The sequence below is a fragment of the Microcaecilia unicolor genome, chromosome 13 (assembly GCF_901765095.1).
Source record: "Microcaecilia unicolor chromosome 13, aMicUni1.1, whole genome shotgun sequence".
In the NCBI taxonomy this organism is placed as follows: domain Eukaryota; kingdom Metazoa; phylum Chordata; class Amphibia; order Gymnophiona; family Siphonopidae; genus Microcaecilia; species Microcaecilia unicolor.
Genome location: NC_044043.1, coordinates 37,675,941 through 37,698,991, shown reverse-complemented (window position 1 = coordinate 37,698,991; position 23,051 = coordinate 37,675,941). Strand labels below are relative to the sequence as shown.

General features: G+C 42.6%; 1 protein-coding gene across 1 annotated transcript in view; it reads left to right on the top strand.

The window, feature by feature from the left end:
* Window positions 1-23,051, top strand: part of LAT2 (linker for activation of T cells family member 2) — a 43,548-nt gene that overhangs the window by 2,333 nt on the left and 18,164 nt on the right. The window contains exons 3-7 of the mRNA XM_030185788.1: window positions 11,337-11,379; window positions 11,968-11,996; window positions 15,076-15,114; window positions 19,915-19,945; window positions 22,302-22,357. Of these exons, the coding sequence (XP_030041648.1) occupies window positions 22,315-22,357 (43 nt within the window). The 5' untranslated portion in view covers window positions 11,337-11,379; window positions 11,968-11,996; window positions 15,076-15,114; window positions 19,915-19,945; window positions 22,302-22,314. The remainder of the gene's footprint in view (window positions 1-11,336; window positions 11,380-11,967; window positions 11,997-15,075; window positions 15,115-19,914; window positions 19,946-22,301; window positions 22,358-23,051) is intronic.

The following is a 23,051-nucleotide window of genomic DNA, read 5'->3' as shown; positions in this document are numbered from 1 at the left end:
GTACATAATAACTAAAATAAGAATACAACCAAGGTAATCAGAAAAGGAATGACAACCATATGAAAGAAAAGGATAAAGGAACAGAGTAAAAGACAGCAATCAAAACAAAATTAAAAGCAAAAAGAACCAAAAAACAAAACAACCAAAAACAAAAGCAAGAGCATGTTAGATCACCGGAGCCCCAGATCCCGGCACATAATGCCCAAAATCCATCAGCTGAGCAGGAGAGAAGGATAAAAAAAGAAAGAGACTCAGCTCAGAGCTTCAGGGAAGGCCTCCTGAAAAAAGTGCATTTTAAGCAGCCTCTTAAAGGTCAATAAAACAGTTCCAGCTGTAAAAAGGCTGTCAACTGGTTCCACAGCTTAGGCCTTATCACCGTAAACATTGCATCAGAAGCATTCAGCTGGTCATCATGACATAAGGTCTGCTCATCCTTATTAAGTTTCTAAATCCGGTGTTGTTTAACGCAACTATAGTAGCATAACATAGTAGATATTGGTCCATAAGGACCACTTAGTCCGTTCAGTACCCCTGAAGGCCTCTGCCTAGACCACTCTAGCTATGTAGCCTTCTGTCAACCATACCAGCTTGATGGCCCGTCCTTTTTTTTTGTTTTTTAGCTGTGGTCATCACCCTTCTTTACCCTTTTCCATCGTAGAGATGCCAAGGGCAGACAATCCAAGATTTACTGCCCCAAAAACTGAGACCGAAGGCCAAAGAGTGAGATTATTGAGGTAGTGTGTCAGATTTAGAAACATTTAACTGTTGTATTGCTTTGTAAATTAAAAAAAAAAAAAAAGCAGCAGCATAAAATGATATGCTTTTCTTGATGTGAAAACCTGCTCTTTTAAACAAAGATAACAGCTATCCGGTTATCTGCAGTCTTTGCTACTGTGTCCTGCGATAAGATGTTTATTAAATGACCAATATTAAATGCCCACAATTGGCTTTCAGAAGACTAAAAAAATAGAGTTAAATAAGTAAACAAATATATATATTTGTTTACTTATTTAACTCTATTTTTTTTAGTCTGCTAGAGATTTTTACCTAGACTGCTAGAGATTGTGCATAGTTTCCTAACGTTTTATTTTGAGACAACGGAAACAGAAATATAACCCACCTTTTAATTTTAACTTAACCTTTCATCCATGGGACTTCAGCTTGTCACCTATGCTGTTAGGAATTATCTATATGTCAAGGAGGTAGTGACTTAAATATCCTTACATTGCACTCAGTTAAAAGAAGGCCTGCAGGATACCTCAAGGCCTTAGGTAAACAAGGGGGCTAGGAATTGGTTCAGAAAGGGTAGGAGGTGGGGGTTGCCAGAGAGTCACGACTGGCTTCATCTTGCCTTTCTGAAACTGGGGACCTTATTCCCCCCACAACAATCAGTCCCTTAGGGGAATCTCATGATGAGATTCAAGTCTTAGTGCAGGAAACACTATCCTACAGCAGACCGAGAAATGGTAAAAAAAATCAAGTAGGGAATAGAAGATGAGGCATCAAGACATTTACTTTGAATGAATACAAGGCCAAAGAACATAGGGAGGTTCAACAAAAAGACATTTTTTGCTGTCACCTCTGACAACTCAAAAATATCAGAGCTGGAAAAAACACAGCCTGGGCTTAACAATCCATTTCTTTCACATTATTAAATTTAGACTTTGTTTATTTCTCACTGACACCTTGTAAGTCTTTCACTCAGGGTGTATTGACAGCTAAGTGTTGTTTATTTTCTCTGAATCTGCCTTTGCTAATCAAGCAGCGGAAGCAGTGGCCCGTCTCATCTCTCTCTGGGCAAAGTTACATATGCCCTCCAAATATCTAGCTTTCCCAACCTTGAATCTGCTCATGACAGGCTTACACCATCAGGCATTATGGACTCTTGTAATTAGAAAGGAACCCAGTATGTAGTAGATATAATAAGATAGTTTATTACAATCTTACCAATGGTAATACAGGTAGGTTAAGCATTCACATAATGGAACCGCATATCATGGCACGTCCTCTCTCTCTAGCCTTCTGGAGTCTCCTTTCTCTGTTCGTCTTCTCCTCTAGTCTCCTTCTTCTTCTCATCTCGTCTCGTCTCGACTGAACTAATACTCCTCAAACTGCTGCTTATATACAATTTTGGCCCTATTCATTTCAATGGACCCCAGCTGTCTCAACAGGGCTCCTAGTCCTTATCAGTTGATCAGAATGACTTCACATATTCCCAAACCTTCCTGTAGCCCCCCCTTTGGATGTTCTCACCCGGGGTGCAGCTGACCCAGCACTATCTCTACGTAACCATAGCAACTCTTGCTTATGACGTCTTGCAGGTGCCAATCTCAGGATTGTTTATAGAGTAGATTGCCCCCACCCTTGCCAGTTCAGCACTTGCCACAGTGAAATGTAACTGTGTCAAAGGTGATCTCTGATTTTTACAAGCTAGCTCTCTTTTGTATCAGAGATGATTCTGATTTTAAGAAGCCTAGCTCTTATTATGAGCCATTGGCCTGTATTTTACTGAGAGCAAGGGCTAGCATAACTCTTCATTCCCCTCTTGCCAGGCCCCTCAGAGGGGGCTGGCACACATGACTACTAGTGGGTGTGGCCGTCCTTTCCAGAGGGCTCTTAGAGTTCTGTGGGGGGGAATGTATAGGATTGAGGTGACATGGGTGCTCTGGCACAATAAGGGACAAGGCCATAGCAAGAGTCAGTATGTGGATACATAATTATATGCTGGATGAAATGCAGCATTAGGTTTCCCCTTTTATCATAACCAACCCAAGGGGCCCAACTTTCTTACACCCACCCCTCTAGGGCGGAGCTAGACTTGGAAACATGTGAAGTCAATTAAGTCTAGGTACCATATAATGGAATCAATAAGGTCAAGTGCATATGATTGTGATTGATTAATATATCATGATTACAAAGCTGATGTTGGAAGGCGGGGGAAAGAAAACTTTCAATCAAAGTTTATCATTAGTCAAACTTTGAATGTGTAAATATAGCCAAAACTGGTGTTGATAGGGCAGAAATATTTCATTTTAGCATTGAAAAAGGATTAATTTTGGCCAAATAATGAATAACTACTGAAAACTCATGCGCATTACAAGTATTGAAAAGGCTAAGCTATGGGTGTTATAGGCCTACATTATATATGAAGGGCCTGCTGCTTAACCTGCAGTAGTCTTATAATTATGGGCAAGATAATAGTGTTGTAATTATGAGCAGGATAATAGTTTTGGCACTCTCTTGCTGCTAGGTGTAATGGATCTAGATCATATATGAAGGCACTGTTGTATTATAGTGTTTTTGGAAAATACATAGGAACATAATCTTTTTGTTCCTTTATACAGAATATGAAGCAAATATGTGTTAAATGAATTGATCTGCTTCACTCTCTTGATGAGTAAGAAATCAACAGTAGAAAACAGTCTACTTAGTTACTATTTGAGGTATAGCGAAGATGAAAGGTACAACAGTTTAGAAATGGAAGGAAAGCAATCTAAACCTGTCTATACAAATTAGCAAAATATAACAAACTAGAAAGAAACATATGATAGTTTGATTAAACAGCATAAGCAGAATAAATATCTTCCTTAATAAAAGAGGTACACTTGCGTTACAGGCATTAATAGGTAAAATAAATAGCAGTGGTCCTACACAGACTTTTATGGTGGAAATGTAGTGTGTCTTGTACTGAGAGTAGTAACAAGGAGGCTTAAAACAAACCTCTGAACATAGGGAATAATGCACCAGATAACAGTATCAACACCTGATTTAGTAGCTAATTTTGTCTGCTAAGGCAAAAAGGTTTTGTAATACCTTTATAATGGAACCTATCAGTGTCAATATTACTGGGAATGTAAGTATAACAATAATTTCTGGTTTTAAATTAATCAATTACCCCTCTTGATAGTGACAATAGAGGATGAAAAACCAAGGATGCCACCCACTTTGACCAATGTTATAGGTGACATACCAAAAATATACAGGTTCTCTATTAGAGAGTCTGATTATTGGATGTGTACTCTGTTAATTTTAATTTGTCCACATCCCTGGAAAATTTCAAAGTTACCAAACAAAACAAATGATGATTGGTATTGTCAGGAATTATAAAATTAAATAGAATTAAAAAGGCAAGTAATGATTAGATATAGGGTTTCAATTAAAACAAGGTAAGTCAACTGTTGGGATACCTAGGGTAGATTTTTGTGATTATTACTATGTACACTGAAAAAACCTGTGAGTCTTTTCAAATGTATAATAGATTAGTCCTGGAACCAAAATTAGGAATAATAGAAGTACAACAAGTCCCAATACAGTTGTTGGAGTACAGAGTACAGTGTCCTCTTGTGGGTAGGTGGACTTGCATCACACGGTTCCACTGGAAAGATGGCAAGTGCAGTAGTAGGCTCTCTTTGATGGGAAATGTTCCATTCAGGTAAGGTGGTAACGTCTGTAGTTGTCAGATGCTTGGAAAATGTTCTTTTAGTCCATCAACTTGAAGTGGTGGCGGAGGCTGCAGAACCAGTGGTAACTGCTGAGCTGGTGGGGATGGCTTGAAAGGGACTGAATCAGGAACCTTGTAGATGCAGATGTCTGTTAGGTGGACCCAGGATGTGTGGTCTTGCAACTTGACTAATTTGGAAGGGTCCTACGTAAATAGGGATGTAGTACTTCCGGTGAACCAAATCTCCAACTTTGAGAGCTTTTGGATAACTGGTGGCAGGGGAAGGGTTATCATTACCCTCCCCTCTTCTGACTGAGATTTCCTGTGACAATCGAAGACAGAAAAAGTAATGATAATAAACAGAATATTGGCAGGCAAGTTGTTATCAGGATTAGCTTTAAAAAGGCAGATGGGGTGGCTTGAAGAGCTAACAAGGCAAGCGGCATTGTAGTGCTCAACTAGCCATTGCTAGTAGGTTTGTAAATACAAATAGTATGATGTGAAATACATAGTACAGGAATAAAAAGACTTTAGGAACTCATCAAAAATGAAAACTATTGTCTGTAGTAATTTTGCAGGGATTGCCAAATATGGGAATAATCTCTTTGATGCAAGGATAATCTTCTATTTATTATTATTATTTTAAATTTGATTAGAAAGCATCCACGCAGACAAGCAGGTACCTTTTAACTTTGACAGGTATCTGCATATCTGTAAAATCAGCATAGGCCTGGCCCTTGCACAAGTGACCAGTAGGTATACAGCAGATGATACACTGATCTGGAATGACATTAGATAGAGAAGCTTGCTCATGTGGTGTTTAAATTTGTTGCCAGCAATTCTTATACATTGCCGGAGAAACAGAAAAACATTATGAACAGAAAAATTTAGAGAATTAGGGAAATTCAGTATTGGGTAAATTCTAAGGGATACCCATTCTTGTGAAATACCTAATCCAGGTAGGGGTACTTATTATTATGAAAAAGAAATAAGCAGTTTGTGTAGAGACTTCAACTATTGTTGTGTAAATAAATATGATCTGTTTGAGAGCATATACAGAGAAATAGAAACAAGATATAAATATTATATGGGCATAACACTGTTTGTTGTTATTGTGTAGACAGACAAAAAGCATTATAACTCAAAAAGCTTAAGGTAGAATAGAAGGCCACACATAGAGCACAGAGGATAGCAGATACATTACCACATTCAAACTTTTCAAAATTCCTCTGGACCTTCTACGACTTTTCTCTGCACCATCGCGACTTGCGAAAATCTTTCTTAAGGGTCTGTCATGCGAATGTCTACTTATATGCACTTATAGAAAGCACATCCAATGATACATGAACAGCTAAACCATTTTACATTGCAAACATTTCTGAAACCTATCATATTTGAAAATATCATTTCCTTATAACCTTTATAATTATCCCAAAAATGAATGGGATTCTCACATCCAATTACCTTCCTCCACAACTTAATCAAAACTATACTGGAAATGTGTATCATGGTAGCCCCATGGTGGCTAAAAAGAAGGAAAAAAAACAATTTGCAAAGTCAGAAAAATAAAAATAAATAAAAATAAATAAATAAATAAAGTTGAATGGCAGGCTTTGAACCCATCAACTTGGTCATATGGAATGAGTGCAGTAGAAATGAGAGTATGGACTGAGTAAATGAGCAGGATTGAGAAAGCAGCCTGTTCATTTCCATTGCATAAGTTTTGCTTGTGTAACTGAAGACTGCAAAATAGAGAAAAAAATAAAAAAAATAAAAAAAAATCTTGTGAAGGGGGGTGGAGGGGACGTCAGGGGGAGGGGGTAGGAGGCACAGAGGAAGGAGGGGCTGTGCGGGGAGAGGAAGGGAGGGCTGAGGGGGAAGAGAAAGGGAGGGCTGAGGGGGAAGAGGGGGGCTGTGTAGGGAGAGAAAGGGAGGGCTACGGGGGATAGGGGAGGGGTAGAGGAGGGAGAGGAAGGGAGGGCTGCGGGGGATAGGGGAGGGGTAGAGGAGGGAGAGGAAGGGAGGGCTGCGGGGGATAGGGGAGGGGTGGAGGAGGGAGAGGAAGGGAGGGCTAGGGGGGATAGGGGAGGGGTAGAGGAGGGAGAGGAAGGGAGGGTTGCGGGGGAAGAGGGGGGGCTGTGAAGGGAGAGAAAGGGAGGGCTGAGGGGGAAGAGAAAGGGAGGGCTGAGGGGGAAGGGGGGGGGCTGATGGGGGATAGGAAGGAGGGGGTAGAGGTGGAGTATGGGGTGGGTTTAATGCATCCGGGGTGCGCAGTGGCAGGGTGAGATCAGGACCAAAGGACACCTGACCTGCTGTTACCTGGCATGCCTAGAACTGGAATAACCCTCAGTCAATTTAGACTGGAATACAAAAATATCCCTCAGTATTAAACTGGAACTCTTGGTCACCTTGACCAATATAAAACCTCTTGGCAAACTGTAGACCGGTGAACATAAAAAAAAACCTATTTAAAAAAAAAAAAAAACGAAATGGTCAGCTAAAATTATAGTACCTGAATAAGGGCAACCCTAAAAAAACACTTGTTGGTATTCACAATAAAAAATTAATGTGGGAGACAATTTGGAAAGTACCCCATATAGAGGCACCTAGACAATCAATTCTATATATTTACAACGGGCTGGGACAGTAAGGCTAAAACTACTTTTAAAATCAGCGTGGCTATGCTGCTTCAGCAGGACTGAATTGGTAAGCAAGCTAGGATTGGCAGTCTTCCCAGAAACAAGAAACCCTGAAAACAAAGTAAGTGTTCCGTTCGGTGCCCAATATTAAAGATGCCCAGATTTAAAGGTGGCAGATTTAAAGAGGGACCCTAAGAGAAACCCACAGCTGTGCACAAGGACAGTAAAAAGTGTGTTTGAAATCAGCTTGTCTATCCTGCTTCAGTGAGTGTCTTTAGACAGCACAAGCAGGGCTGAAACGGTAAACAATGTATGGTTGGCCACTTGCCCAGAAACAAGACAAAGAAAATGTACTGTGCAATGGCCAGTCTCAAAAAATTGTCCTGCACAAAGCCCAAAACCTTCAAAAGTACCTTGGTAGAGGTTAGAAGGTGCTTCTTACTCCCTTTATTAGTACTGGGGAAAGCGCAGCAACCCACAGACTGTAAGAAGTCCGGAACCTGCACAAAGGGTGGGGTCAGTCTCCAGTAATTGGAAACTGGCTAACTAAAAAAAATAACCCAGCTAAAGGTGGTAATTTGGGACCGCAGCCAGGGGAAGGCTGTTTGTGTATCAGAAAGTGCTGCCGAAGGAGGCAGACTGAAAATCTAGAGATAGGGAATCATAAATCTCATCGGCGTTAAGGGAAGGACCCTTGCATAAGTCCACCGTCGAGAATATGTTGAAAAAAAAAGTTGTACCAGTTTCGAGATGAAACCGGAGTTGAAAGATATGAAAAAGATATGAGAGGGAGTTAGTTAGATGGATTTAGGAGCAATACAGTTGACAGAGGATAGACAGCGAGAGGTTAAAAAGAATACCTGTGTAAATGACTGTTTAACTTGTACCACTTCAGCATAGAACAGGGACAAAAAACGAACGGAAAAGGGGGAAAAAAAAAATCACTTTCTGAGCTTTTAAAAGTAAACTGTAGAGCCTCCTCTGCCAAAGCAGTGCTGGACTGATAAGGCAGCTAAAGTGGGCAAGCTTCCCAGATTCTCATCAGGGTTGCCAGGTGGAAAATATTTTTCCAGCCTAAAGGAGCCCAAAATCCAGCCCAAAACCCGCCCAAACTCAAACCCCGCCCCTGACACCCCCGCCCCCGCCGTCATCAACCCTGCCCCCGCCGTCATCGGCCCCGCCTTCCCCGTCACTAACCCCGCCTTCCCCGTCACTAACCCCGCCTCCCACGTCACTAACCCCGCCTCCCACGTCACTAACCCCGCCTCCCACGTCACTAACCCCGCCCAAAAACGTCACTAACCCCGCCCACCGCGGCCGAAAAAGCCACCTAAAAAAACCGCCCGAAGCACAAAAACCAGCCCAAAAAACCGCAACCCGCCGCGGGCAAAAATTTCCCGCGGCGGGTCGCGGAAAACCGCCCAATTGGGCGGTAAAACCGCCCACCTGGCAACACTGATTCTCATGTCCTTGAGATAGTAAACTACAGCACTTGTTAGGGAAAACTTTTAAAAGCTACAGAAAGAAATGGCAGTTTTGGGACCCTGGATAAGGATATTTAAAAAATGTGAGAAAAAGGGTTTAGAACTTACAGCTTTTTGGGCAATTTTAAATAAATTTACAAAGGCAGATTCGAAGCCCAAGAGGGAGTAACCATCCTCTGGCTACCAATATGTTTATTTTCTCTGAATCTGCCTTTGCTAATCAAGCAGCGGAAGCAGTGGCCCATCTCATCTCTCTCTGGGCAAAGTTACATATGCCCTCCAAATATCTAGCTTTCCCAACCTTGAATCTGCTCATGACAGGCTTACACCATCAGGCATTATGGACTCTTGTAATTAGAAAGGAACCCAGTATGTAGTAGATATAATAAGATAGTTTATTACAATCTTACCAATGGTAATACAGGTAGGTTAAGCATTCACATAATGGAACCGCATATCATGGCACGTCCTCTCTCTCTAGCCTTCTGGAGTCTCCTTTCTCTGTTCGTCTTCTCCTCTAGTCTCCTTCTTCTTCTCATCTCGTCTCGTCTCGACTGAACTAATACTCCTCAAACTGCTGCTTATATACAATTTTGGCCCTATTCATTTCAATGGACCCCAGCTGTCTCAACAGGGCTCCTAGTCCTTATCAGTTGATCAGAATGACTTCACATATTCCCAAACCTTCCTGTAGCCCCCCCTTTGGATGTTCTCACCCGGGGTGCAGCTGACCCAGCACTATCTCTACGTAACCATAGCAACTCTTGCTTATGACGTCTTGCAGGTGCCAATCTCAGGATTGTTTATAGAGTAGATTGCCCCCACCCTTGCCAGTTCAGCACTTGCCACAGTGAAATGTAACTGTGTCAAAGGTGATCTCTGATTTTTACAAGCTAGCTCTCTTTTGTATCAGAGATGATTCTGATTTTAAGAAGCCTAGCTCTTATTATGAGCCATTGGCCTGTATTTTACTGAGAGCAAGGGCTAGCATAACTCTTCAGTGTCAAACAGTGTATTAGGATTTATTAAGAGAAGAATAGTGAATCAAACAAAATTTCATGACGCCTCTGTACCACTCTATGGTATGATGTACCAAAAGGTGAGGCACACCATTGACACTTTCTTGACATGCTGATGAAGCTGCTCCAGGCACTTTGATTCTGCTTGCAATACATTGTTGTTGGTGGGTATGCTCGGGTAGATTTGTGGTACCCATTGGGCACCTCAATCTCAGAATTACTACACAAACGTCTGTCACCTTGGTACGGTAGCTTCCTACCGTGCTGGTTTGGGGGGAACGCAGCTTCATTATTCTAAATTTGGATTTATAATTGCTGTGGGTTTCAATTTGAACACATCAGGAAATTTTGGGGATCCATTTTGGCATCACTCTCTTGAATATAGGTGATTTTGCAGGGTATGTCCTCAGGGTGGTGGATCTGGCAGGTGAGGAAGAAGACAAGAAGGTGATGGAGGAGGAAGGAAGAAAGAAAAGAGGGAGTGGGCAGGGGGAAGAAGACAAGAAGGTGATGGAGGAGGAAGGAGAAAGGGAGAAAAGGGGGGCAGTTGGGGAAGAAGACAAAAAGATAATGCAGGTGGAAAGAGCAAGGAAAAAAGGGGGAGGGGCAGGTGGAAAGAAAACAAGAAGGTGATGGAGGTGGAAGGAGGAAGAGATATATGAGGTGAGAATGAGAGGAAGCAGAAAGATGAGAGACAAGTGAAAGTAATGGAGTAGAGAGGTGAGATGAGACCTCTCTACTTCTTTCACCCTCAAAACAAGACAGTCAGACTACACCTGTGCTATGGTCTTGAGCTAATGATAATTGCATTCATTTGGAAAAGCCGCTGCACCAATTCAAGCTGAACAAAGTGAACCTTCCAGTGAGCCAGTTTTGGTAAATGCCCGAGCCTGGCTTCTGCTTCTTAGCCCAAAAAACTCAGAGGATGCCAAAAATGCAGCATTCACTGGAGTTGGTGACACGAGACCAGATTCAGAGTTCACATGTGCGAAGCTCTAGAAGGCACTATGAGCTCTGGCCCCTGGCTAAAGACTCGGGGATGACTGAATTAGAAAGCAGGGAGAGAGGGTATAAAGTAGGGGGGGGGGTGAATCGGGTAGTTGCAAATGAAGACTTCTGACCAGTGTTGTTTTTCTAGCAAAAAAGGTGCCGCTACTCAAATGCTAGGAGACCCTTCAGGAGCAGGGTAATCACCGAGGGACCCACCCCATAATAGCAAGGCCACCTGCAACCAGTCATAGAATCTATGACAAGACAGAATTGGTGTGTAGAGCCTCAGTTCTTTCATTAAAACTTGGGTTCCATGGGTCAATTTTAGCAGACAATGGAAAAGGTGCCGGTACTCAGTAGCCCAACAGAAACCAGGTCCAGTTGAGCTGGAAGTCTAAAGAGGCAGCAGGAAACTGAAGGCTGAGTTACAAAAAGAAATAACCTCTTGATAATAGTATGTACTAAAACATCTTGGTTGGTAAAGCTGGCATCTGAATCTTCTCACTGAGCCATTTTTGCTGAGGAGGGACATGTGCAAATTACTTCTGTATTCAGCTCACTTAATTTTTTGTTGCATCCTTAATGTATTATTCACAGGTAGGTCCTTGAACACGAAAAAGAAACAAAATAAAAAAAAGATTTTCCCACAGGGTAGTATCTGAAAAATCTTCTTGCTAGTGATATTTGGGATTTCTCTGCAAAGCCTGATATTAGAACTAAAATTCAACTTTGGCTTTTTTTTCTTCCTCCACACCAATTTTAGCGATAAGACACGAGCAAAAAGCAGACAAGAACCAGCCAAGAAGGTGGGTGAAATCTCTTTCCTATCCTTGCCCTATCCCTGCTTTAGTTACAGTATAAAAAAAAACTAATGGAGTTGTCATTAAACACCTCAGACTTCTGATAGAAACATGACGGCAGATAAGGGCCTAAAGGCCCGTTCAGTCTGCCTATCCTCCGTAACCACTTACTCTTCCTTTTCCTAAGGGATCCCACATGCCTGTCCCACATTTTCTTAAATTCTGACACACTCCTTCTCTCCATGACCTCCACCAGGAGGCTATTCCATGCATCCACCACCCTTTCCAAGAACAAGTATTTTCTTAGATTTCTCCAAAGCCTATTTCCTCTTAACTTCATCGTATGCCTGAGTTTTCCTACATTTGAAAAAGGCTCACCTCATGTACATTAATGCCACTGAGGTATTTAAACGTCTATCATGTCCCCTTTCTCCCGTTTCTCTTCCAGCATATACATGTTGAGGATGGTGCAATGGTTATTGTGTCATATTTCCTTGACCCAGTATGACATTAACTAGATTGGACTCTTCATGCATACTGATTTTTTAAATAGAAATATAATCGTGTTAGTAAAGAATCTTTTATCCCTTCCAGGAATACCTTGAAGTGCCCCAGTACACTCTGTAAGTATTATGATAGGTAAAATCTTATCTCAGAAACATTTCTATAATATCCACTATTAATAGCACTTTAATAGAGCAGGCAATCAATGCAAGGCGAATTATGATATGAAATGTTACTATGCAGTGGTAGTTATTATCAGCTCGATATTCAGCTGGCACAGTCAACGGCTTAAGTCAGGGATTCCCAAACCTAGTCCTGGAGGCACCCCAGCCAGCCAAGTTATCCTCAATGAATATTCATGAAAGAGATTTACATGCTGTCATTGGGCCAAGCGTCATAACAAAAGCTGTGATGTGATATGCATCTGTTATCATGATACTTGGCCCTGGCGGCAGGAGATGATGCATTAAACGGTCTGTGCCAGAGCCAGTGGTTGGGAGGCAGGGCTGATGGTTGGGAGGTGAGGATAGTGCTGGGCAGACTTATACGGTCTGTGCCAGAGCCGGTGGTTGGGAGGAGGGGCAGGTGGTTGGGAGGCGGGGATAGTGCTGGGCAGACTTATACGGTCTGTGCCCTGAAGAGCACAGGTACAAATCAAAGTAGGGTATGCACAAAATTAGCACATATGAGTTATCTTGATGGGCAGACTGGATGGACCGTGCAGGTCTTTTTCTGCCGTCATCTACTATGTTACTATGTAAATGCTTCAGCAAAGCAACAAAAAAAAGTAGAGAAGACAACAGAAGTATCAGCTCTGGGAGTATATGTAAGAATGTCCCAGACAGGTGATTGTCTAGGAAGGAAACATTTATTGGCACCAAAATGGACCCGACACGGGACTGTGTTTCGGCAGGATAACCAGCCTGCTTCAGGGGTCGTAGAAACACTACAAATATAACAATAACATTTAAAAAACCTTTCAAATGCAGCAAAAAAAATGAAAATGATAAATAGGAAATAACATATGAAAGGAGAACATTAAAACCAAAATTATAATGAACTACTAGAACTTACTATAGCTCTACATTAAAAAATATATTAAAAATTCAGGTATCATCTGGTGTAATATTAAAAGAAAATAATGCTTCTTTATAGCAAATTTCAGTCATATAAATTTATTTATTTGTAACATTTGTATCTCACATTTTCCCACATATTAGCAGGCTCAATGTGGCTTACAAAATACCGTAATGGTGAACGCCAAGTACGGTAGGTATTAAACAAATACAATTAGAAAAAGGGTCAGGTAAGGTAGGGATAAATGAGTACAATAAGGGACAAGGAAATAAGAAATAAAAATGTCCATTGCAATGTATGTATAGATGCATTTTTGAGTTGAGACATGCATCTCTTATGTGAATGACCATAAGAAGTAAAAATAAAATCTAACCTTGTAGGTATAGGATATGGTTCAAGCATATAATCCTGAAGGGAAAGACACATATGAATGTGGACTAAAAGGGAATGAAAATAAATACAGAAATACAAAATGAAAATAGAAATGTGTAATAAAACACTGAGAAAAATAAAAATAAAAGTTAATAAAAGTCAAACCATAAAAAAAGAAAAACAAGGATGAATTAAATACTAATGGTAATAATAATATGCCATTTTAGTAACTCATGGTCTTCACCTGTACTGAATTCTGCTGTGTGAATGAGAGCGAGTGGGGTCAGTCAGTGTTTTTGAGTCTAAGAAATGGTCTGCAGTATAATTCTGCATGTAAATTTCATTTTTTGAGGGTGCTAACATCAAAACGTGAGCACTGTACAATGCAAACATATATTTATTTCCTTTATATAAGCCAGGTCATACGTGTTATATTGCAATATTTGTGATGGAATGCATAACAGAACGCTAGTCCTCCTTAAACACATTGCTCATGGGACCACCTTAAGAAAGCCAGATCAGGAAGCCCTAATCAGCAGGGCCACCTTAAGAAAGCCTGATCAGAAATCCCTAATTAGCAGGGCGGGGTCCCAACCTAGCTATTGTACAAGCCTGGAGTTTAAGAAATTCAGCAGGAAAGAGGACATGCCTCCAGGATGGACCCTGACACTGCTGAGGAAGCACTTAGATGGCTAATTGCCTGCAGGATAGGACAAACTTTCTTTCATGATTAGAAGAGACTTCTATGGAGAAGTTTAACACTGTATAGTCTGCACAGGACAGAACAGGCTTTCTATATGTTTAAGATTTAAACCAGGTTCTCTGAGCAATAACCTCTTGGGGCAAGATGCACTAAACTAACGAGGCTTTAACAAGCCTTTAACGAACAGTTTTCCTACCCTGGCATGCATTAAAGCCCAATTTCCGAGGACGGTAGCAGCAAACGAAAACGGAGTGCAGATGAGCAAATTGTGTAGAAACCCTATTGAAATGAGATGCACTAAAGTTTTCCGCTTGCCCTAATGCTGGAAAACTACCGGAAAGCTAACGAAAGGTCTGTACCTCTCGTTAGCTTAAATGTCAAAAAACTTAAATGTCAAAACAAAAAAAAAATCGCAAAGGGGGCAAAAACGCTCATCAGGAGCGTCCTTTATTGACGCCCCAGGTCGCCGCTGCTCCCCGCTCCCCCTGCATTAAAAAAAAAGGAAAAAAAAAGGATCGGGAGGGGGCAAAGATGCTCGTCAGGAGCGTCCTTTATGGACAGCCTTGCCCCCCCAGCCCGCCCCGCCCGAGGTCGCCGCTGGTCCCTGCTTCCCCCTGCATAAAAATCAAAACTTTAGCAGCCCCGGCCCCCTTCCCTTCCTCTCTTCCTTTCTCTCTTTCTCCCCAGCTCCGCCCCTGTGCCCCGCCCCCCTCTGTCTTACCGCAGACTTCTCTTATGTTTGAACTACAGAATCTAGTAAAGCTTCTTGTTGCATCTGCCCATCCTACTTAAAGGCCCAGGGCTCACCACCCATAGTACCACATATAAATGTTTTTAAAAAGTAAATAAAGGAAAGGAGGTTTGTAGCATGTCAAATAAACTAATGCTGTAGATTAGTTGTTTGTGCTATTAAAAGATTTTTCATTGATCTTTAAGCGTGCTTATTAACAAAATGTTGGTGCACCGTCAGGTTGCTAATGGTGTCTACAGCAACTCCATCATTTTCAAGAATGTCATTGATTTGTTTTCCATAATCTATTCCACAGCTTACAGAGAGGAGCCCAGATATCTAAATGTCACAACAGGTATTTGCATAATTACCACTCATTTTATGTTGACACGAAAGGTCTAACACTTGCGTTGAAACAGTAGCTTTGCATTTGATTTTGCCATTGCCCTTTTTTTTAAAGAGTAAAATGATGTTAGTTAGCAATATTGTTGGATTGTTGGTTTTATCATCCTATATAATAATTCTCACCTCCAACGTTCTGAGGCTGCATGGAACCGTGGATCATGTTGGAGTAGATAATAGTGATGTCACACAACCCACACCAGATTGGCCAGTAGAAGGGAGAGGGGCGGAGCCACGATACAGGGAGCAGCGAATCAGCACAACACAGGGAATGCACAGCAGCAGGAACAGAAGCCTCTCTCACACAGTCACTCTCACATACACTCTCTCAAACATACACACTCAGAGGAAAACCATGCTAGCGCCCGTTTCCTTTCAAACAGAAACGGGCCTTTTTTTACTAGTGTATTGATAATGAATGTGTCAATGCTGTAGCCATAATCTCTATATATAAAAGGCACCACCAACGTTCTAAATGAAGCCTCCAGCCGGAAGTGTGAAGTGGCAGAGAGATCCGGTTTCCCCATGAGTGTCTGCCCCGCCCTCGCTCTCTCTGTAACACAAACAGTGAAGGAAAATACAGCACAGCATGAAATCGCTCTCTCTGTAACAGTGAAGGACTCAGAGGGGGGAGGGGAGAGAGGGCAAACCCCTCACTCTCTCTGTAACACAAACACAGCACAGCAGGAAACTTAACACTGAAGGACTCGACTCAGAGGGGGGAGGGGACAGAGCAGAGGGGACAGACAGCACAGGGGAAGGGAGAGAGGGCAGGGACACACACACTCCCACATGCACACTCTGAAGAAAACCTTGCTAGCCCCCCCGTTTCATTTGCATCAGAAATGCGGCTTTTTTACTAGTAATAATAATAAAAGCACTCTTTGAACCAGGGGCGTAGCCAGACTTTGGTGGGAGGAGGGTCCAGACCCCGAGGTGAGGGGGCACATTTTAGCCCCCCCAAGCTACCACCGACCCCCTCCGCCATTGCTGACCCTGCCGCTGCCGCCACCACCAACTTTGCACCCCCCTGCCGACGACCCTCTCGACCCCCCTCCCGTCGCCAACCCACCGTTGCTTACCTTTGCTGGCGGGGGACCCCAACCCCCGCCAGCTGAGGTTCTCTTCTTCCCGTGCAAGGCTTCCTTCTGTTTCTGATGTCCTGCATGGCGGGAGGGGGGGGGGGTCGAGAGGGTCATCGGCAGAGGGGTCCAGGGCCAAATCTACGGAGGCCCAGGCCCCTGGCCCCACGTAGCTATGCCACTGCTTTGAACTACTATTGGCATGTTGTTGTGGTATAGTGTTCGAAGTCTGCATTATATATACCAGTCTATAGAACATAGGAACGTAGAGGGGCATTTTTGATATGACATCCAAGTCCAATTGGAGATGTTTTGCTGAAATCATCTAAAGTTCTCATCCTGAACAGAGCAATTTTTCAAACCGGAAAAATGTCTTATTTTTTTTGTTTTAAAAATTGCTATTTTCCACACATTTTTGTGCTCAGTTTGTATTTCTTTAGGTACCATTAAAAAAAAAAAAAAAAGTCCTAGAGAAAAATGCACAAAAACAAGCCATAGGGAGGGCTGTGTGGCACAATTCCTAGTAAACTGGCCACACAGACATGCTAGCAGAACAGACGGGCAGCCTAGTGGTCACTTTAATTACACATTGAGTGAAGAAATATTTTCTCCGATTTGTTTTAAATTTACTACTTTGTAGCTTCATTGCGTGTCCCCTAGTCCTAGTACTTTTGGAAAGAGTAAACAAGTGGCTCACGTCTACCCGTTCCACTCCACTCATTATTTTATAGACCTCTATCATATCTCCCCTCAGCCATTTTTCTCCAAGCTGAAGAGCCCTAGCTGCTTTAGCCTTTCCTCATAGGGAAGTCGTCCCATCCCCTTTATCATTTTCACTGCCCTTCTCTGCACCTTTTCTAATTCCACTATATCTTTTATGAGATGTGGTGACCAGAATTGCACACAATATTCGAGGTGCAGTCACACCACGGAGCGATACAAAGGCATTATAACGTCCTCATTTTTGCTTTCCATTCCTTTCCTAATAATACCTAACATTTTATTTGCTTTCTTAGCCACTGCCGCACACTGAGCACAGGGTTTAAAACATATCATCAGTGATGACACTTGGATCCCTATCTTCATCAGTGACTCCTAATGTGGAACCTTATATTATGTAGCTTCTCATTCCCCCCCCCCCAAACCCACCTCCCCACTCCCCCCGTTTTCTATTTCTGTTGATGGCTCTCTCATTCTCCCTGTCTCCTCAGCTCGAAACCTTGGGGTCTTCTTTGACTCTTCTCTCTCCTTCTCTGATCATATCCAGCAGATCGCCAAGACCTGTCGTTTCTTTCTTTACAACATCCATAAAATCCGCCCCTTTCTTTCCGAGCACTGTACCAAAACCCTCATCAACACCCTTGTCACCTCTCGTTTATACTGCAATCTGCTTCTTGCTGGCCTCCCACTTAGTCACCTCTCCCCTCTCCACTCGGTTCAAAACTCTGCTGCCCGTCTTGTCTTCCGCCAGGGTCGCTTTACTCATACTACCCCTCTCCTCAAGTCGCTTCACTGGCTCCCTATCCATTTTCGTATCCTGTTCAAACTTCTTCTACTAACCTATAAATGTACTCACTCTGCTGCTCCCCAGTATCTCTCCACACTTGTCCTTCCCTACACCCCTTCCCGTGCACTCCGCTCCATGGATAAATCCTTCTTATCTGTTCCCTTCTCCACTACTGCCAACTCCAGACTTCGCGCCTTCTGTCTCACTGCACCCTACGCCTGGAATAAACTTCCTGAGCCCCTACGTCTTGCCCCATCCTTGGCCACCTTTAAATCTAGACTGAAAGCCCACCTCTTTGACATTGCTTTTGACTCGTAACCACTTGTAACCACTCGCCTCTACCTACCCTCCTCTCCTCCTTCCTGTACACATTAATTGATTTGATTTGCTTACTTTATTTTTTGTCTATTAGATTGTAAGCTCTTTGAGCAGGGACTGTCTTTCTTCTATGTTTGTGCAGCGCTGCGTATGCCTTGTAGCACTATAGAAATGCTAAATAGTAGTAGTAGTAGTAGTAGTAGCTATAGTTTGGGTTCCTCTTTCCCACATGCATCACTTTGCACATGCTCACATTAAACGTCATCTGCCATTTAGAAGCCCAGTCTCCCAGTCTCGTAAGGTCCTCTTGTAATTTTTCACAATTCTCTTGCGATTTACCAACTTTGAATAACTTTGTGTCATCAGCAAATTTAATTGCCTCACTAGTTATTCCCATCTCCAGATCATTTATAAATATATATAAATGATCCATCCAATCTGCCCATTCATTATCAAATTGTTATTGAGCCAACAATCCAATAATATTATTACAGCATTTTATTTGCTAAGTTCCACTTTACAATGTCTTCCCCTTCCCCCACTGAGATATACAGGACTCACATTGATGGCATGCGATATGAATGCAGTATAAAAAAAATACGCTTTCTTGATCTTGATCTATCCTTGCCATTTTCAGGGTTCAGACCATTAAAAAAAATCTGCCCTGCACTGTGCCTACTTCCCACCTACTGGAATTGTCATCAAAACCAATCAAGCCCATTCTGATCTGTCTTGTCATTTACACGATACAGGCTATAGAAATCTATGTTCCAGCTACTGGACTTGCCATCAAAGCCCTCTTCAGCACATCCTAATCTGTCTTGCTATATATGGTACACAGACTGTAGTCGTCCACTCAGCATTGGCCTTACTTCTCAACTGCTATATTTGGCTGTCATGGTGACAAATTGCTGACTGTTCTATTTCTAAGCCAGAGTTTAATCATGAAGGAATATATCCTGCATTTAAACTATTTATTGACTAGCAGGTATCTGAGACAGCGTACAATCACCTTGTCTGGATAACCTGTCCCTTGTGATATGAGAGCAAACCAAACTTGATTTTTACCCATTGCTTCTATGGGCTTGCTATTCCAACTTCTCTAAAACATGGAGGATTATAAATTCTGCCTCAGGTCACATCACAAAGATGCTAACTGACCCAGTTCAAGGAGGGAGGTTTAGGCTAGCCTTGGCTTTCTGACAATCCCACCTTGACACTTGCAGCTTCTGATTTCAAAGAGTAGAAACAGAGCTACAAATCACACAATGCACTTTAATGTAAGTTCAAAACTGAAGCTTAGCAAAAGTCTCCCTCCTCAAATTGTGCAGGTTAGCAGTTCTGATTTTGCTTGGATTTAAATGTTAGATTTAATTACTAACCTTTTCCAAATCCAGGCTCAAGATATGAGTTACAATCAAGTACACATGTCATTTTCCTGTCCAGCTCGACTTACAGTCTAATTTGTATCTGAGGCAATGGAGGGTGACATGACTTGCCTCAGATGCTTCTTAGCCTCCTGCTCTAACCAGTAGGCTGCTCCTGCGTTAGTGATCAAATTCTGCTCACACACAAATCCTTATGAATAATTCATCAGCGTCTAGTATCACTGGACTGCTTGGTTGTCTCTTAAGGCAGTGGCCCCTGCTTTAGGAGAACCATCATAGTCCTGAGAAATTCATTGCCTTGGAAAAGTGATTTGCCCTTTCTGTCTTGGTTTCTTCAAAACAAGTTGAGTGGGTAGATGTGTTAATTGTGTTTGTTGATTGATTGCCTGTAGTTGCCCATATGTATATAGATAGATAGATTAGTAGTAGTAAAAGAATATATTCTATTTCATTTCCAGCCAATGAACCAGAGTCTGATGCCACCTACGTGTAAGTTTTCTCCTTCAGTCAAATTTGTTTGTTAATAGACTGTCTGATGCTAATAATGAGCCTTGCTCCAAGGAACTACTGTCTTCATTTCACTTCAAGTGGAGGAGTGGCCTCATGGTTAGTGCAATGGTCTGGGGAACTGGGTTCAATTCCCGCTGCAGCTCCCTGTGACTCTGGGGAAAGTCACTTAACCCTCCATTACCATGTACAAAATAAGTGTTTGTATCTAATATGTAAACTGCTTTGATTGTAGCCACAGAAAGGCAGTATATCAAGTCTTTTCCCACTGTTGGAAGCAGGATACTAGGCTAGATGGACCATTGGTCTGATTCAGTACGGGTATTCTTATCTACATCCTACTGTATGCTGTCTATTAAAAGGTTGTATTGCATATTGTGTTAATATTGTAAGTAGCATAGTATGCCATACTATATACTGTTGTTTGAATAATTTTACTGCTGTAATTGTCTATGCCTATGTTTGACTTATTCTTCCTGTATACTGCCTTAAGCAAATTTCTTCAAAAGGGTGGTAAATAAATCCTAATAAATAAATATTAGGACATACACATGCAATCCCTTTTTGAAATAGGGATTTATAGGGCCTTTTTATTAAGCCTCGAAAGTGTCTACACGTACCAAGTGTCTACACGTACCATGGCTACTCCGTGGCTCTTGCAGTAATTTCATTTTTGGTGCGCATCCGAAAAATAATTTTTATTTTCTGCCGTGCGTATCGGATGCGCTCCAAGTGGCATTTGGCTTACATAGGTCATTACCACCCGGTTACTGCGTGAGACTTTATCACTAGGTCAATGGCTGGTGGTAAGGTCTCAGATCCAAAATGGACACACGGCAATTTTCATTTTGCTCCACATGCATTTTTTGTAGGCGCACTGAAAAATAATTCTGCGTGCGCCCAAAACACACGTCTACACTAACGCAGGCCGTTTTTCAGCACAGCTCAGTCAAAGGACCCCTGTATGCGCAGATTTTAGTCCATATGCTCTTCCCTTGCAATATATACATAGTGCAGCTATATAAACTTTGTATTTCTAAAATTTATGAAAAATAATGGAAATTTTTGGCATGCTAAAGTATTTATTTGGATTTTGCTCACACCTTTTTCAGTAGTAGCTGAAGGTTGAGTTACATTCAGGTACACTGAATATTTCTCTGTCCCAGGAGGGCTCACAATCTAAGTTTGTACCTGAGGCAATGGAGGGTTAAGTGACTTGCCCAAGATCACAAGAAGCAGCAGTGGGATTTGAACTGGCCACCTCTGGATTGCAAGACCAGTACTCTAACCACTAGGCCACTCCTCCACTCATGTGATGAGAACAGAAATGAACGCAGCTTAAAAACTTACGATAGGAAACAACACATTCTGCTTAACGGTATAATTCTTCAAGTCTACCATTGCAGCCAGCTCTTAGGCTAATAATGACTGAAAAATTCATAACCTACATAGTCTGCATAAAGAATAGGGTTTGTCAAAAATGACTCTTGAGCTTGTTGGCTAAGCACATACAGTTGTGTTGAATCCCATTCCTCATGCAGGCTACACATGGTAATGAATTTTGCAGATTGACTTTTAATTATTATCATCCGATCTTAAGAATTAAGCATTGGTCCCTTTAATACCACTGAGTCATCGCTGTGCAATATAGCAACTAGCCGTTAAGCCTGTTAAAACGGGCGAGTATTGGTCTGTTCTATTTTCATGTCTAATTCCCTCCCTCCCTCCCTGCTCCAAGGCCCCCCTCCCTCACAGCTCCAAGGTTCCCCTCTGTACATCCCTCCCAGCTCCAAGGCCTCCCTCCTTCCGAGGCCTCCCTCCGAGCTCTAGTCCCCCGCCCTCCGATGTTTAAAAGTCATCATACCTCGTCGGGTTACAGCGGCATGCAGCAGCAGTGAAAAGCTTGCGAGCTGTGCGCTTCAGGAGCCTTTCTTTCTCTGTCTCAGCTGTGGTCCCGCCCTCATTTCCTGTTTCCGCAAGGGCAGTACCACAGCTGAGACAGAGAAGGAAAGACTCCTGAAGCGCTGAGCAGCTCACACGCTTTTCACTGCTGCCGCTTGCCACCACAACCCCGACGACGTAACTTAGATGACTTTTAAAATTCAGAGGGAGGGGGACTGGAACCGGATGGCCGGTCGGGGCGGAGTTCAGGCGCGCCGCGCGGGGCTCCCTTGAATGCGAGGCCCTATGCGGTAGCCTCGCCCTAAGACTGGCCCTGCTCGCCCCACCTCTGGACTGTTGCTGTCTGAACATTCAGGCTCTACTGCGCATTTGCGGGTGAGTCGGTCACTTGTCATTTATATAGATTGATATCTGGTGTATTGTTACTGTCTTACAGTGACCCCATATCAATGGATTACTACAACTGTGGACAATTCTTAAGGCCACCAACAGGTATGTTAACAAGATGGAGATAAATTTTTGTTAGGTTCTTATGTTGATACCCTGTAGTATGTGGAGGGGCATTTTTGATATGATGTTTAAATCCGATTTGGACATTTTGCTGAAAATGGCCAAAATTCAAGTGGTGAACACAGTGCTTTTTGAACCAGAAAAATGGCCGTGGGGTGGTGGGGCAGTTGTGGAGTACTTTATGGGAGTGGGGAAGTTTGCAGGATGGGAGAGCAGTGGCAGGAGATAGTTTTTGCTGGGGAGGGCAGTTGGGGTAGTTTTTTAGGTTGGACAATTTGCAGGTTTGTGGGGCAGTTGCAGTGGGTAGATTTTGGGGTTGAGGCAGTTTGTGAGGTGATGGGGTAGTCGTGGTGGTACTTTTTAACTGCAGGGCAGTTTCCAGGTTGGTAGGGTAGTTTGGGGTGGGACAGTTTGCCAGATACTGGGCAGTTAGGGTGTAGTTTTGGGGGTTGGGGGCAGTATGTGAGGTAGGTGGATAGCTTTAGTGAGTGAAGCAGTGTGTGTGGGGTGGTGGGGGCAGTTGTGGGGGGGGGTAGGTTTCAGGGGTGAGAGCGTTTGCTGGGTTGTGTGGGCTACCATTAACACAGGTTCTTTTACCACAAATTGTGCTGTTTTTAGACATAACAATTATGAACTGTCAACATGTATTAAAGTTCTAGGGATCTATTTAGATAAT